Below are 14,037 nucleotides of genomic sequence, written 5' to 3' on the forward strand. Positions count from 1 at the left end.
TCTCCCCCGTCCCTTCATGTGTTAATCAAAATCCAGGCACATGCCCGGATGTATTTGTGGGCACGCAGCTCTATTATCATCCATCCCTTTACTATCTCCATGGAGGCCTCATGTTTGTGTGTGTGGGTCCTCTGATGCTACTTGTAGGCAAGCTCTGGCTGGGATTTTCCAGTGCCACCCCCGGCAGTGGGAAGCCCTGTATGGGGACATGTCAGCGCCTTGTTTGCTCGTGCTGATGAAGCTGGGGGTGGGGCGAGTGGGCAGCCTTGTTCAGGTTCCAGGATTCCCTTCAAATGAGTCAGCCAGCCCCCACTCAAACAGACTGTTACCTTGGGAACTCAGGCTAGGGCTTCCCTCAACAGTACTTAAGTAGAGACTCATCAGCACCCATACTCTCTCACACACACACACACACACACACACACACACACACAGGAGCTGTAAGCGAAGCAGCACTCAGGTTGGTTGAAATTATCTTGCTAACACACTCTCACTTTGGCCTGTGCTCTGCCCTGTTAGGCCCAATCTGCTCCGTAAGGATGACCGACCCGGCAGGGCCCCTTTGTCATTTGTAATGTATGCAAATTAGACTTAATAGATGGATGTGATAATGAGTTTTTGGTGGCTAGTTTCTTAAGTGATTTGAGTAATAGTGTGCTTTCTTGCTAATGAGCCTGACAGAGGGAGTGTAGGTTCGGTGCGTCACAGCGTGTTGGGTAAAGTCAGTGATCGCTGGAGTTCACTTAATAACTGGACTGTTTGTGTTTCCAACTCTTCATTTGGACCGCTTCATTACCAAAGCCAAATGAGTTTCTTTACTAAAGCCATTAGTCCAGCAGGCTATTGATAAGTGGGTTAATTTGTTGATGCACTGAAGCGGATCAAGGGTGACTCCCCCGCTGGCTTTCACGCTGTCTGACTGCGCCAATCCAACCCGCTCAGCTGATCACCACCAACCATTCACCCCAGACCTGAACCCATTAGGTTTTTACACAACGCATGCTCAAATACCATTAAGACTTGAGTGAAAACTGATTATCAGGCTGCTGATGATTTTATTACTTAATTATTTATATTTGATTGAAAAGTGAAATGCACCTAACACAGTGTTATTTATTGTATGTAGTCATCATTGTGATTTATTGGTATTCTTATATATTTTTTTAATGATGAGGTTGGATGGTGTATTTTGCAAAACCGAATAAAAATCTTCAGTGTGCTTTCAGTGTCATACATACCAGCAACCACGGATATAGATCAGCTGCTCAACTGTAAGTCAAGCTTGCTCGTTGTAAGATACAGAATGGCGTTTCTCCAAAGTCCCACAGCATTGAGATGTGCCAGATGGTCGACAATGTTTAGACCTGATGCTAATATTTGTCTCGTGTGAACCGATCTCGAGTGGACAGCTCTGAGCACAGGTATGAACACACCCACGATGCATTGACGATACACTTCTTATCCAATCAGAGCACATTCTTTTAGCTGCGTGAAAGCAATGCATTGTGGGCCACAATGAAAGGCCACCTTCTCAGCTACAGCTGACCTGCAACAGTTTCATAATGAACCAAAAATTATGTTCACACTTGTCAGCGTTTCCCGGTGTTAGGGTGTTGATGTGCTGTAAACAAAATCACATGACCTCTGCAGCAGAGTTAATACTCTTCCTGCCTCTGCCTGCTGCACCCGGCTGCACCCCCTCACCTAAGTAATGTAGAGGATTTGCTGCTGTTGTGAAACTGTCTGTGCAGAGAACCTCCCACTGTCTGTCATTGTCTTACTGGTTAAAAACAACATGATTTGGTCTTTGCAAACAGAAATTATATTCGAATTTTTTTACATGTAGGCCGGGGAATGAGAATTGATCACATGTGGTTGTGCCAGGTATAAACAGTGCAGCTGGAGCTGTCCACTTGTGCTGAGATCACCTGAGATGGATGTTGAGACCTGATTTGGGCCTCTCGGTACCACCTTCAACTATCTGAGAGGCAAAAGTTAGCTTGATCCCAGTTAACTGTGACATACAGGCTAATGATGAGTATTTAAGGAGCAGCAGAGAGTTTTCGGTGGAGGAATGTGGTGAACCTGTGTTTGCAGTTCAAACCATGGAGCCATTTTTCAGAAAAGCACAAAGGAGGTCTACAACGTCTGTGACACTGCAGGTTGTCTCCACAGAGAGACGTGGCCAGGTCACCAGTTCAGCTCACTTTCACAATGCCCAGGGGACCTTTGTGGACCAAGATAACTAGGTTGCACGCTTGTCTGCAGCTTTATGCAGTCTTTACACATCATAACAGCTCATGACAAGCCTGCCCGGAAGTTAACAAGTTCTTCAAAGACCTTTGAAGGTCATCAAATAAACTGATCCCTTACTAACAATGCTTACAGTAAATATGACAATTTGTTAATTTTCAAAATAAATTCACTGATGCATGGCTGTGCTCAGAGCTACAGCAAACAAGGAGTAACTTAAATGTGCACCTTGCTGAATCAGGAATTGTGCATGGCTGTTGGACATGTAATTGGCCCCTCTGCGTAAATTGTGGTGCCTGATTTAGAAAAATACTATTTCCACCACTGCACCAGAGTCTGTTGACGGTTAGCAGAGACAATGTCCTTCAGTTTTAGGAGGGGTGGCACAGGTATGGTACAATGGAGTGTGCAGCTCAGGCAGCAATTTTTGTGTCTGAACCTGAACGGAGCAAACTGTTTTCCCTGATTAGTGGCACGTGCAGTGTAAAATGTATATAGTCCATCCAACATGATTTAATAAAGATTAAGATATAGTCAATAGTGAGGTGATCTTGCTGTTCTCTTTTCACTTATTGGACATGAGACTCTTGTCACCACTGATGGTTTTTAAGTGTCAAATTAATCCCTGTAACAGAAGAGAAATTCAATGTTTTCCCTTCATCAACATAACTTGAGTCTCCCAGTCTTCGAGTAGCATGTTTATCTCCTCCAAAGAATAACAGTGTTTAACCTGTAAACCGTGAGGTTCCTTGTGAGACTCAGACTTTTAATTCACAATAACCCTGCAAATGAATGGGCTGATTACTGAGGCGAAGATGAGCAGGCAGTCATAAGCACTTGGCTTGAGTGGAATAGGCGAGGGGGGGAGGGGTGGCTGTGGCGGTACAAGTCCATCCTCAGAAATAGAGCTGTGAACACCATCTGTCATGCTCTCTCTCCCCGTCTGTTAGCCTGACTGCAAGTAAAAGGGAGAATGATGCTCACAGAACTGCATTATAAGGACGTGGGTGCTGATTGTCGTAGGTGTGGGTTTACAGGGTGTGCAAGGAGGGGGAGGCAAGCGGTGGATACACAAGTAGGTGCATGAGTAACTCTTGCTGACAAAGGGAAGCACGCACCCACACAGAGAAGTAGAAGGGTTGCTGGGCAAGTGGGTATTCCTGGTGAAACCGCACCCCTGCACCCACCCACCACCTCCTCACACACTCCTACCTATTGGCTCTAGTCAGAGGATTCCTAGCGGAAGTTATGTAGACACGTTACACAAACAAACGGCTCATCTTCTCCTCTAAGGCCTAGAGACGTTAACAATTCACAGATAATATCAGAATCACTTTTTAAACATTGATTAACAGGTGATTTCTTCAGTTGTTATATCAGTGTCCCATCAATTATCCTTTTATAAAATTTCAGGATGGTAATAACACTGCTATCAACTCTGAACTAATTCTGATTCATTATGTGTAGTGTGATGAAAATTGCTGCTCGGGAGCAGCCTTGGTTGTGCTTTGCTCTGAACAGAGTCAGAATATCAGTGGTTGGAGTGTCAGGCTATTGCGTGACCCACAGAAAAAGCTCTGCTGCGTAGCTTTCCACCCAGATTTCAAAATTATTCATCGCTCATAACGTGTAGGTTGTTTGGGATCTTTCTGCTTTTTGTCTGAGTCAGAGTGTGAGAGAGTCAGTAAAACATGCAGGCAAGCTGGGCTACGCTGAACAGTAGGAAGAGGCAGGATGAAGTGTTGTAACACCACAGCTGGACTTAGATAAGTTAGATCTGCTATCTGAAGTCTGAAGTAGCTCCCACATGGGCTGTGTCATAAACAAGCGATGGATGATTTGCTTCATCAGCTGATTGTGTGGTCATCTTTGTACTTGGGACCCTAATGCTGTTTTCCATTACTGCCCCCCACAGGCAGATCAGAGGTCCTGGTTGGCCATAGAACAGGTTATAAGCTCTTTGTAATTTTCATGGGTCATTTAAAACATGTTTCTTGTTCTGGTCTCATTAACTCCGGTCCCCTAAGACCAGTCACTACACCCTCTCCTGTCCACTTGTTCTATTCAACACCTTGATGCTTAAGAGTTTCTTTATTTTTCTGTGCTAAATATGTAAAATAGTATACGGCCATGTTGACACGTTCAGTGTTTATATCTCTGTCAGTTTGTGCTTCTCCCACACTGTGTGATTCACTGTCACAGCCACAAGAAAAAGGGTAATCCCCTAGTATAAGAATGCAAAGTGTACTCACATTTCACTTGACTAAATACCTCTTCCATAACATCCAGGTAATTTATTTAATGCTATGTTTATTAAATGTTTATTCATGGTATCTATACATTAAATCATGTCCATAATTATCCAAGCACTGACTGATGATGACAAAATGTCCATGTTGTGATCCTGGAAAACAGTTGAGATTTGTCAGTGTTTAAGCTTTGGTGGGAGGTATCAACTATAATAGATGCCGTCTGCACTCACAGTAAATTATAAAAACATTTATTCAAATGATTCCTTTGAACAAGGGTCAGTGTCGTCACTAAGTGTAGTACTGATGTTACTGCAAAAGTGTTTTAAACTTAAGTGTTCTCTGTCTCTTTAATTGCAGAACATTCTTATGTGACCCTGGTAATATCGTTTCCTTCAATATGAACCAATAATTTTTTTTAAATGTTTGTAGTTTTCAGAGTATGTACCGTACCCGTCACATTAGAAGATTAAATACATTTTTTCCGATTGAATTAGCTGCATGCTTCAAATTTGGATTATGAGTAAACATATTGTGCACAACAGAAGACCAAACCACAGGTTCTCTGACATCTGTGTAATGTGATATTGCTTTGATCTTTAGGTTGATGTCAGCACCGACAGTCAAAAGTATATCTGCTTATGGATGACAAATATATAAGACCTGTTCAGAGACAAAGTGCAGATTCTTACATCGTACTGGAGAATGGAGAAATTAACAAAGAATCAACACACTTGCAAAACATCAGCTTTTTCTTCTAAAGCCTTCATTGCATTATCCTTAAACGATAATGTATGATTATGTATCAGTTACCTGTTGTTAATAAATGTAATTGTATTTATCCATCAGGTTTCATTAAATTTACCTGTGTCTGCTTTGAACAGACATTTAATTCACATTTTATAGTTATACTTGATTAAAGCCAGATAGAGTAAATAAACTAAGCAAGCTTTTTGCCAAACATCAACCTTTTAGATTTGCTATGTAGAAATGTCAGTGTATCATCCATGCTGAAAATTTGAATTAATGTAATTAACTGTATTTAAAATTACCAGTGTTTGTTTACCGGCTCATCGGTGGGAGCCTTATAAATGTATTACAGCCCTAATTTCATGGATGGTTAACGAGGAAATCGTTCAACTGGGCTGAGAGACATTACATGAAGTTAATCAGGTGAAACTGATGAATTTATCCCTGAAAAAATTATGTTTTACTTCTGCCATTGTTGCCTTTTGTTTTTGCTTTTCAAATTAACATGAGTTGCAAGACTTGTTTTTTTGTATTAAATACACATGTGAAAACCATTACGTTCAGCTGAACCTTTCTCTACAAACACAATTAAGTGAGCGAGCGACTGTCAATCATTTAGTAGTCAGAACTTTACCTGCTCTGTGCCCCACCCCCACATCAGTGTCCCTGAGGGAGGACGCCCACCATGTGAGAAAGTCCTGTAGATTAGTGTGAGCAGGTCCGTCACTCCCCAGTGAGCATCAGTAACCTCGACACTTTCCTGCCCCGTCACAACGACTGTGACACCAGCTCTGCTCTGCATGCACAGATAAACCACCGCACCTAAAAGATTGTGATTTCTTAGATTAATAAATGTGATTCTACCGTATGAGAACTCTGCACATGATTTACTTTTCTTTTATTGTTTGCCTGAATTTTAATATTGCATTCACTTATTGTTGTTTCTACTCTGTGCATTGTAATGAAATTAAAAGGGCACAGGGCGCCGTGGAGAATGAGCGAGAGCCGAGCATTAAGATGTGGTAAAATGTTGCACGCTCAAATGTTGACTACCTGTTGCTATGGCAATTGGTTTGGAGCCTGCATGCTGCAGGACTCTCGCTATTTCTAAATAAAGCTTTTTTTCTCACTCATCAGTGGCTGAAGATACAGTTGAAACTAATCCTCTGAATCGTATCAGTCTGAGTAAACACTGCTGCTGTGCTTTCTAATACTTTGATTGTTAAACCTCCCAAACAGCAGTTACATGATTCCAGATAAGATCCTGAACAATAGGGGCCACGCATGCTCTACTTGTGCTACTTTTTTATAAATCATAAAACTGATATTAATAAATGCAATGTAATATCAACATTGCATTTCAGTAATTCTGGCATAAAATTAAAGACGCACCACTTGCTTATAAACACATTTTAATTGGCACTATGTACAGCACCAAATTCATCTCCCTCTAAAAAATACCATTGTTGCATTTTGTACAGGACAAATAAAGTTTAAAACCACTTTGTTATTTATTTCTGTCGCTATACAAAAGTGAGATCTCTGCTTAAGACTTCAAGGGGATGAGAGAAACACTCCTCGTCCTACTCTTCCTTTGTCTTTGTATGCTGTCCAGTAACACAGTACCTCTGTCCTCCTGTGGGGGGCGCCTGTGTGTGCAGAAAAGAGCATAGGAGTAAGTGCTGGGTGAAAGATATTTGATGCCTGCGATGGGGACTTCCATTCTTACCTCAAGTGGGTTTTGGGCTATTTCACAGACACAGATATTTAGTCATTTTCCTCCCACTCGAGGACGCAGCCGTCTTGTAGTGAGCAGCCGAGTCTGTTAAACAAACACTTGTGTTTGAACAACTTGCACTGTGAAGTCCTTGACTCTGTGCTTCCTGGGGAAGAAGGAGTTAAATCTAACAAATATACATTTGAAAATACATGAAAAATATCTGCGCTTCTGTTTCTAGGCGACGGATTAATAATATGGGAAATTGCTACCTGGAAATTCAATCAGAATAATTCCCAGACAATATATTGTAATTGTCTTGTGTTTAACGTTTAAATGTTTTAATCATTTTGATGGACTTCTGTAGTGGAGCGTTGAGCTTCATGTAATCTTTACATATATATATTTTTTAGATAAAATAGAAAAAAGGATTATATACCTCAAGGTGTATTGAATGTATTTGCTGAAATCTCTTGCTGTGACAATATGTGTCTGCTTAGTGAGAATTGAGCCGGTTAGATTGAAAGAAAATTAGCTCCCAGTATAATTGGCTTGAAGAGCAATCTGCCTCTCAATCCTGTCTCTGGTTACAGTGGGTGGGTGTGCTGTGAGAAGAACTGTGACGGCCCACCGTGTTGTCTCTTTACCAAACTACTGGGTCTTCATGGCCCTTTTTAATCAATTGTGAGGTTTGGCGCAGAAGTGAACTCACTAACTGTCCCAAACACTTTGTCTGACTGACAGGGGGATGCTCTCCAGAGTGGACAGACACATGGAACCACCCTCACTGGTGACTATGCTTTTCAATGGACCATTCATTTTATAACCTTACTTAGTTTATTTCACTACAGTAGCAGCTGCTGTCTTGAGGTATTGATTAAAGAAGCTTATCTCAAAATAATAATCTGGATGTTTGACTGTGTTTAGAGTCATAATTTTGTAGAAACCTTTTTACAATGGAAATGATTTAAGCATCAAAGATATGATTTATTTGTGTGAATCATATCTAATGTTTGGTGGTATCAGTCACAAGTCGCCGCTCTCCTGATTCTGTTTTTCCTTTGCAGACTATCATCCGCCGACGCCGCCTCAGAAGACTGGTTTTCATCGTTACCAGCTCATGTTGTTTGAGCAGCCTCCAGAAGCATCCGTGTCTCTCGGCCCACAGGAAAACTCGTCCCGCGGTAACCACACGACTCCTCGAGTTCAGACCACTTTTGTCATATACCTGCACTGATCAAACAACAGCAGCCAGTAGTTAGGTGTTGAATCAGAGGTATTGAAACTGTCGACCTGAAACGGTCCTCTCAAATTAACCACGTTATTGGCTTTTGTGGTTTTAGGTTTTGTGTTTTAGGAACCTTCAGAGATTCTGCTGCAGGTGTTCCTTCTAAGCGTTAGATAGATGATTATTTCACTTCCTCACATATAAGCATATAAGTTTTGACATTTTACAACATTAGACTGGTGTCGTTATTGCCTCAGTTGTTAGAGTGGAGTTATTTCAAATAATTTGAACATGTTATATAAAAAAATTATAATTGCTGATCAAAGAAGCACCGATTATTTGTGATTTTAAATATTATCATATAATGTCCCATGACACTGCAGCCAGACGCAATCTAACCATGTTTGAGTCCATGTGGTTCGAGGCTGTATTTGGCCAGACAGATGTCATTATGCCCAATTCCCAAACAATTATCAGCATTTCATCTGAGCATAGTGGGGCGGCTTTAGGAAGATCATTTTCTCAAAGTGCTTGAACTTGACAAGGGAAATGTTAATGAGGTTAGTGAGTAAGTGCCTGCAGGGTCAAGATGAGTATCTCCCACGCATACCTGCACGAGTGTGCCGTACCACATGTTGTTAAACTCTGTCTTAAAATCGTATCCACCGTGATGATAGACGTGCAGTCACTAATAATATTACCCGATCGGATTCTTAGTTTGCCTCTCTGTTAGTTTGTCTTGCAGAAAGCAGGTATTGTTTTGTATATACTTCAAGATTTCTGACTTTTCCTCCCCCCCTGAAGAGAGGTATCGAGAAGGTGGGCACAGTGCAGCACCTCGCAGGAGGCGTGCCCATCTGTCTGTTCGTGTCGGGCCACAACCTGTGATTTGAGCTGGCGTTTTGAGACTTCATGAGCTGCGGCCGCGAACGTGTGGAGCTGCCAGTCTCCGCTGTTTGAAGTTTTTGACAGCTATGTCAGCAAACAATCCAGACACATTAGGCTCAAGTCTGTTTGATGTTGAAACGTCTGGGAAGAAAAGGACATTTCCTTATCTGAACTCCTATTTGGGGAAGACGAGATGAAGACTTATCACATTGTTTGGGTATTCACTGTGTCAGAGCTGGTTAAGATGAAGAAATAACAGCATGAATAACAAACTGCTATTTTGAATATTTTAATATAGTTTTTGTACCAAAATGGTGCATACTAATTCCCTGCTGCAGCTCAAATACAAACATCTCCTCCACATTATGAAGCAGTTGATCTGAGTGGATCCACCCATCCTTAATCTGCTGGGTGACTGTCACTACCGCTGTAGCGCTTCCCCTCTCCTGCAAACTGTTCTCTGCATGCAAGGGAAATGAAATTAATGAAATTCCCTCTATGAAAATCAGCTGCTTCATTCGATTGGTCAATTCAGGAGAGAATAACCGCTCTTGTGATGGAAACGCTGGGTGACATATTAAGGATGAAAGCCTAGTTGTGGTTTGGAACAGGATTTGATTTTACAGTGAGCACATGGCTTTGGCTGAGCTCTCCGGTGTACCTGTTGTATCATCGTCGGCCTCAACTGGGCTGCGAGCGTGTTATTCCTGCACAGGCACAAGAGGAACAGGGGGAATCCCATGTCTCCCCACCTCCTCCGTTAAGTATGTTCACTTATTAGCGTCTGTCCTCCCTCCATGTGGTATGACACAGAGAGCATTTCTCATAGCCCATGACATTAATTGATGTGATTTGCGAAGGGAGAGCATTTAGTCGTGGGTGGGAGACTCCTAATGATCGTTTTCCACTTCCAGTAGTGCAGCCATTGACTCAATTTCAGCGCAGATTTGTCGTCTTTTTTCTTTTCATCTCTGGCCGTCACCTCAGCGATGAACAATGAGAGGTGGGTCGGGGCTGCGGTGTCTCCGGTGTTAAGGTTATGAATGTGGGTCAGTGAACTGATGGGGACAGCTGGTTTGTTTCACAGTGAACTACAGGGGGGCTGCGCTCTTGGCGTCGGGCACAGGGGCGTGATCGTAGGGAATCCCCCATTGCTCTGGCTCAGGAAGGGTGTCCCTGAATGGAGGCTGTGCCTGTGCCAGGGTGGGGGGCAAGCGTGGGCACACAGGCCCTCGTGATACTTGTCAGCCACTTGGCAAGCCCTCAGCATGTCCTGCTACTGTTGAGTGCCGCCGAGTCAGTTTGTCAAGGGAAACAGTGTTACAATGCCGGGGAGGGACACACTAAGGCCTTGAGAGAGGCCATCGAGTGTTGTTGCAGCCTACACAGTCGTTTGCACATACGCCGCTCACATATCCAGCCCTCTGTCCCCTGGCTTGGACCTCGACAGATACAGGCTGAGCCCAAACCAAAATGTGATGAAAACAAGAAAAACTCCATCAAAACATATTGGCTAAAAATTTGAGAGTTCAAAATGAAAAAAGGATCCAAATCGTCATTCTTGCTCATTTTTGCTCCTGATAAATTACGGGGGAGAGGATGTGTGTGAGGATCACATTTTGGTGAGTGAATGGATCACAGCGGAGTTAGCTTCTGGATGGTGCACGTTGCTCATCTTGCCTCCTCGAGCCCCTACTGCCAGCTCAGCACACTCCACAGTAATTGAAGTCATTTGCAATGTTGCAGTGTGGTAATGGGCAGATCCATGTCTACCACCCACCCACAGCCTCTACCATTAATCAGAGCTGCGTGGAGTCAAGAGAGCCAGGATTTGGTTGCTACAGCAGGCCTGAGTTTCAGCCAGGAGTCGGCTGCCTTTAAGGAACACTTTGACGCTTTTTAAAATTTTAGCTGGCTCTGTTTTTTTCCTCGCTCTCTTCAGCAGACACTTGTCAGGAGAGTAAAAGTTCTGGGATTTATATTTAACCTCACTGACTTGGGGTCATAGTGTTTTTCTTTTTTTTCTATCAGTCCTCAAAGTCAAAACAACAGTCAATGTATTGGTTAGAAAATAATCAATTAATCATATACATTAACTTTTAATAGCAAAGATAAAATATTTCTTCTCTGTTGTGAAGAAATGCTGCATTTCTTTGTTTTTCCGTTTTGAAGAAGGAAAGAATAATTATGATGGATATTTTCTTTAAAAAAATTCACTAAAACAGTAATTGATTCATCAATTAGGGGAATATTTGGTTGACAGAAAACTAACCTGCAGCAATTCTGACAACAGGTTAATAGTTCAGGTCATTTCTCGAGTATAATGCCAAATCTCTGTTTCCCCATAAAGTTTCCCAGAAAAAATATTTGACTAATTAATCAATTAATAGAGAATAGTCACAGTAAATCATTAAAATCATAATAGTCTGCTACAAACAGCCCTTATTTAATGTATTCCAGTCGAAGTGAAGGTCAAACATGAAAACATTTACTCTGAAATGACAGATGAAGACTAAGAACTTAATATTATTCAACACATCTCTTTAACAGCAGGGCGACAGCATTTGTTAACAACGCAGGCTGGTAAACTGACAGCAGGCTATGAGCTGTGACATCGGCAGCCAAACGACTCGGGTCCCTCCACAGCACAGCATCTGAGGCATCTCTGAGGCTCTGTGCTGTGGCTGACCCCTGACGCCCGCTAACAGTTTCCCCCTCTCATGAAATTAGACGCTGCATTAGCTTTAATACGAATCTGACGCAAAGAGACTCAGCGAGGCTCCTAACCAGACACGGCTCCTGCTACTCTGCAGCAAAGTGAACAGGATGACTTGGTTTTGAGCGTTTCTGAGACACTATAAAAGGTTTAACAGGGACACCGCCCACACCGCTAAATGCAGCAGCTCTGTTTCACCTCACAGCAGTCCTGATCTTCTTGCCATACCCAGATAGAGAAGCAAGGTGGAAACAAAAGGGGAGGCAGGAAGACTTTAACATCGCCCTCAGGTCCCACACTATCTGTCCTTTCCATGAGCAGGCAGATGGGAGAGGCGGAAACGCGTCGCTGCACTACAAACACACACCAGCCTATTTTAAGGTCACTTGTAAGTCTCGGCATTTGCAGGGTCCCAGTCAGGGTGATAGCACCAGATATTGGGAATTTGCCTCTTTTTGGATGGTGCCCAACGGTTGCACGGCTTTAGACAGGATTATGTGCGTAAAGTCTCACAAGCATCGTCTGGTGTTGACTCTTCACATGATCGGTATTGTAAAATAAAATGATCCTTAGTGTGATTTTTTTTTTTAATAATAAGGGAGGTTTTCTTCATGAACAGGGGAATAGGAAGTCTGAAGATATAAACATGAAATGTGATTAGTGTAAAATCTGCCACAAGTCTCTATATGAACTATATCCCAGTGTAAAGTTTGTTGTCCACCAGCTGCCTCACCCCTCAGCTTCCTATAAAACGCTGGCTCCGAGGGGTGACCTTTTTCTGGACATGCAGTGAATTCTGGGATTCTGCAGAGGCGGTGCATTATGTTCCTCTAAAGCACAGGCCAGAGGGGCCACGGGGCCATGCCCTATCCTGCAGACAGGTCACTTGACTTCATTGCCCTCAGTCGATTATTGGAGCCCTCTCTGCGAGCAATCCTCATTCACAGAGAGGACGCGGCGAGGCCCAGGTACTCATCTGCTCATCTCCCAGTTATTATTCATCCTCTTCCCCAGCTGAGCTCCAAACCATGACCTGACCTCGTGGCAGACCCAGACACACAGAGGTGTCAAGTCTCTCATAAGCCAAACGTGTAGGGAGGATCTCAAGGAGCCCAAAAATAGTTGAGTAATAATTTTGGCTGTGCTTATAACTTTCCCAATTTGAACATTTACAAATAAATACTCCACTCTCAGGTTTGATAGTATTTGGATGCAATAATATATTTAAAAAAAAGCCTGAAATATCGCAGCCTTGAATGAGTCATTTTGACTGAAATGCTAAATTAAACCTTCTGATTTGCCTCAGCACTGATAGTAGGTGAGTGCACTTGATGGTAAAGTGCATTTTTTCCCCCAGAACTCCTCCGATATGCAGGAGGATTTAAAGTGTGGCTCCATGATGGTGAAAACAGAGACGGCGTATAGGCCTGTGAAGCAGCTGCAGCAAGAGGTCGGCAGCAGTAATGTTTCTATCCAGGAGCAGACTCGACCCCGTGTCTGTGAGACCGCTCTCTCTCTACAGATGTGGACCATTTCAATTGTTGGCTTTCCTTTCAAAAGATTAACTTTCCTACGCTATTCTTGAGCAGCTGTTAATGTAATTACTTCACATGCGGAAATACCAGAACGTCAGTGATTCCCTGGATTACGGAGCAAGTCGTTGTCTTATGAACACATGAAACATGTGAGGCTGCGCACAGACGGAGACTAGTTCCTTATAATCTGTTGAAGATTGCGAGCTTAAAGCACGCATGATTTTGTTGCCTTGGAATGATAATTGTGAATTTGTCTTTTTTTTGTAAAGGGAGGGGAAACTGCAGGGAATCATGGGTTGTCAAAATCTAAGAAGTGATATTGTCATACCAGCCGGATGGCCGTCTGGTGTTTGTTTAAAAGGGGAGGAAAGAAAAAAAAACCGTCCAGGCGATTGAATCATATCTTCTTGCCAATACGTCCTTGTGTTCCCACCTCCATCATTACAGCAACATGTTTTATTTTCAGCAGTGCTGTTCTCAGTGACTCACATCCCAGAGCCATGTGCTGCTCAGTTAGGCCTCAGATCCCTGAAACATGGCCCGAGCGGTCATGAGAAATGCCCTCGAAGGCTGCGCGTAGACTGTGCTGAATGTGTGTAGAATATCGTCCGGATGCAAACATGTTTTCTTGTGCTTCAAAATCTGCAAAGCCATCTCATACTGAAATCTAAATAAGGTGTCTCCTCTGTAAATATACTAAT

The 14,037-nt window shown here is 42.8% G+C and overlaps 1 protein-coding gene and 1 long non-coding RNA gene across 2 annotated transcripts in view; one reads left to right on the plus strand and one right to left on the minus strand.

Annotated features, from left to right (window-relative positions):
* Positions 1-14,037, plus strand: part of LOC133949044 (phosphatidylethanolamine-binding protein 4) — a 50,425-nt gene that overhangs the window by 34,129 nt on the left and 2,259 nt on the right. The window contains exons 5-6 of the mRNA XM_062383183.1: positions 7,714-7,759; positions 8,037-8,153. Coding sequence (XP_062239167.1) covers positions 7,714-7,759; positions 8,037-8,153 — 163 coding nt within the window. The remainder of the gene's footprint in view (positions 1-7,713; positions 7,760-8,036; positions 8,154-14,037) is intronic.
* LOC133949053 (uncharacterized) lies at positions 6,778-8,338 on the minus strand. Its single transcript, XR_009920120.1, has 3 exons — positions 8,084-8,338; positions 6,982-7,074; positions 6,778-6,901 (listed from the first exon to the last, which is right to left on the minus strand). It is a non-coding gene; the product is annotated as an uncharacterized LOC133949053 (long non-coding RNA).

The sequence above is a fragment of the Platichthys flesus genome, chromosome 3 (genome assembly GCF_949316205.1).
Source record: "Platichthys flesus chromosome 3, fPlaFle2.1, whole genome shotgun sequence".
NCBI lineage: Eukaryota > Metazoa > Chordata > Actinopteri > Pleuronectiformes > Pleuronectidae > Platichthys > Platichthys flesus.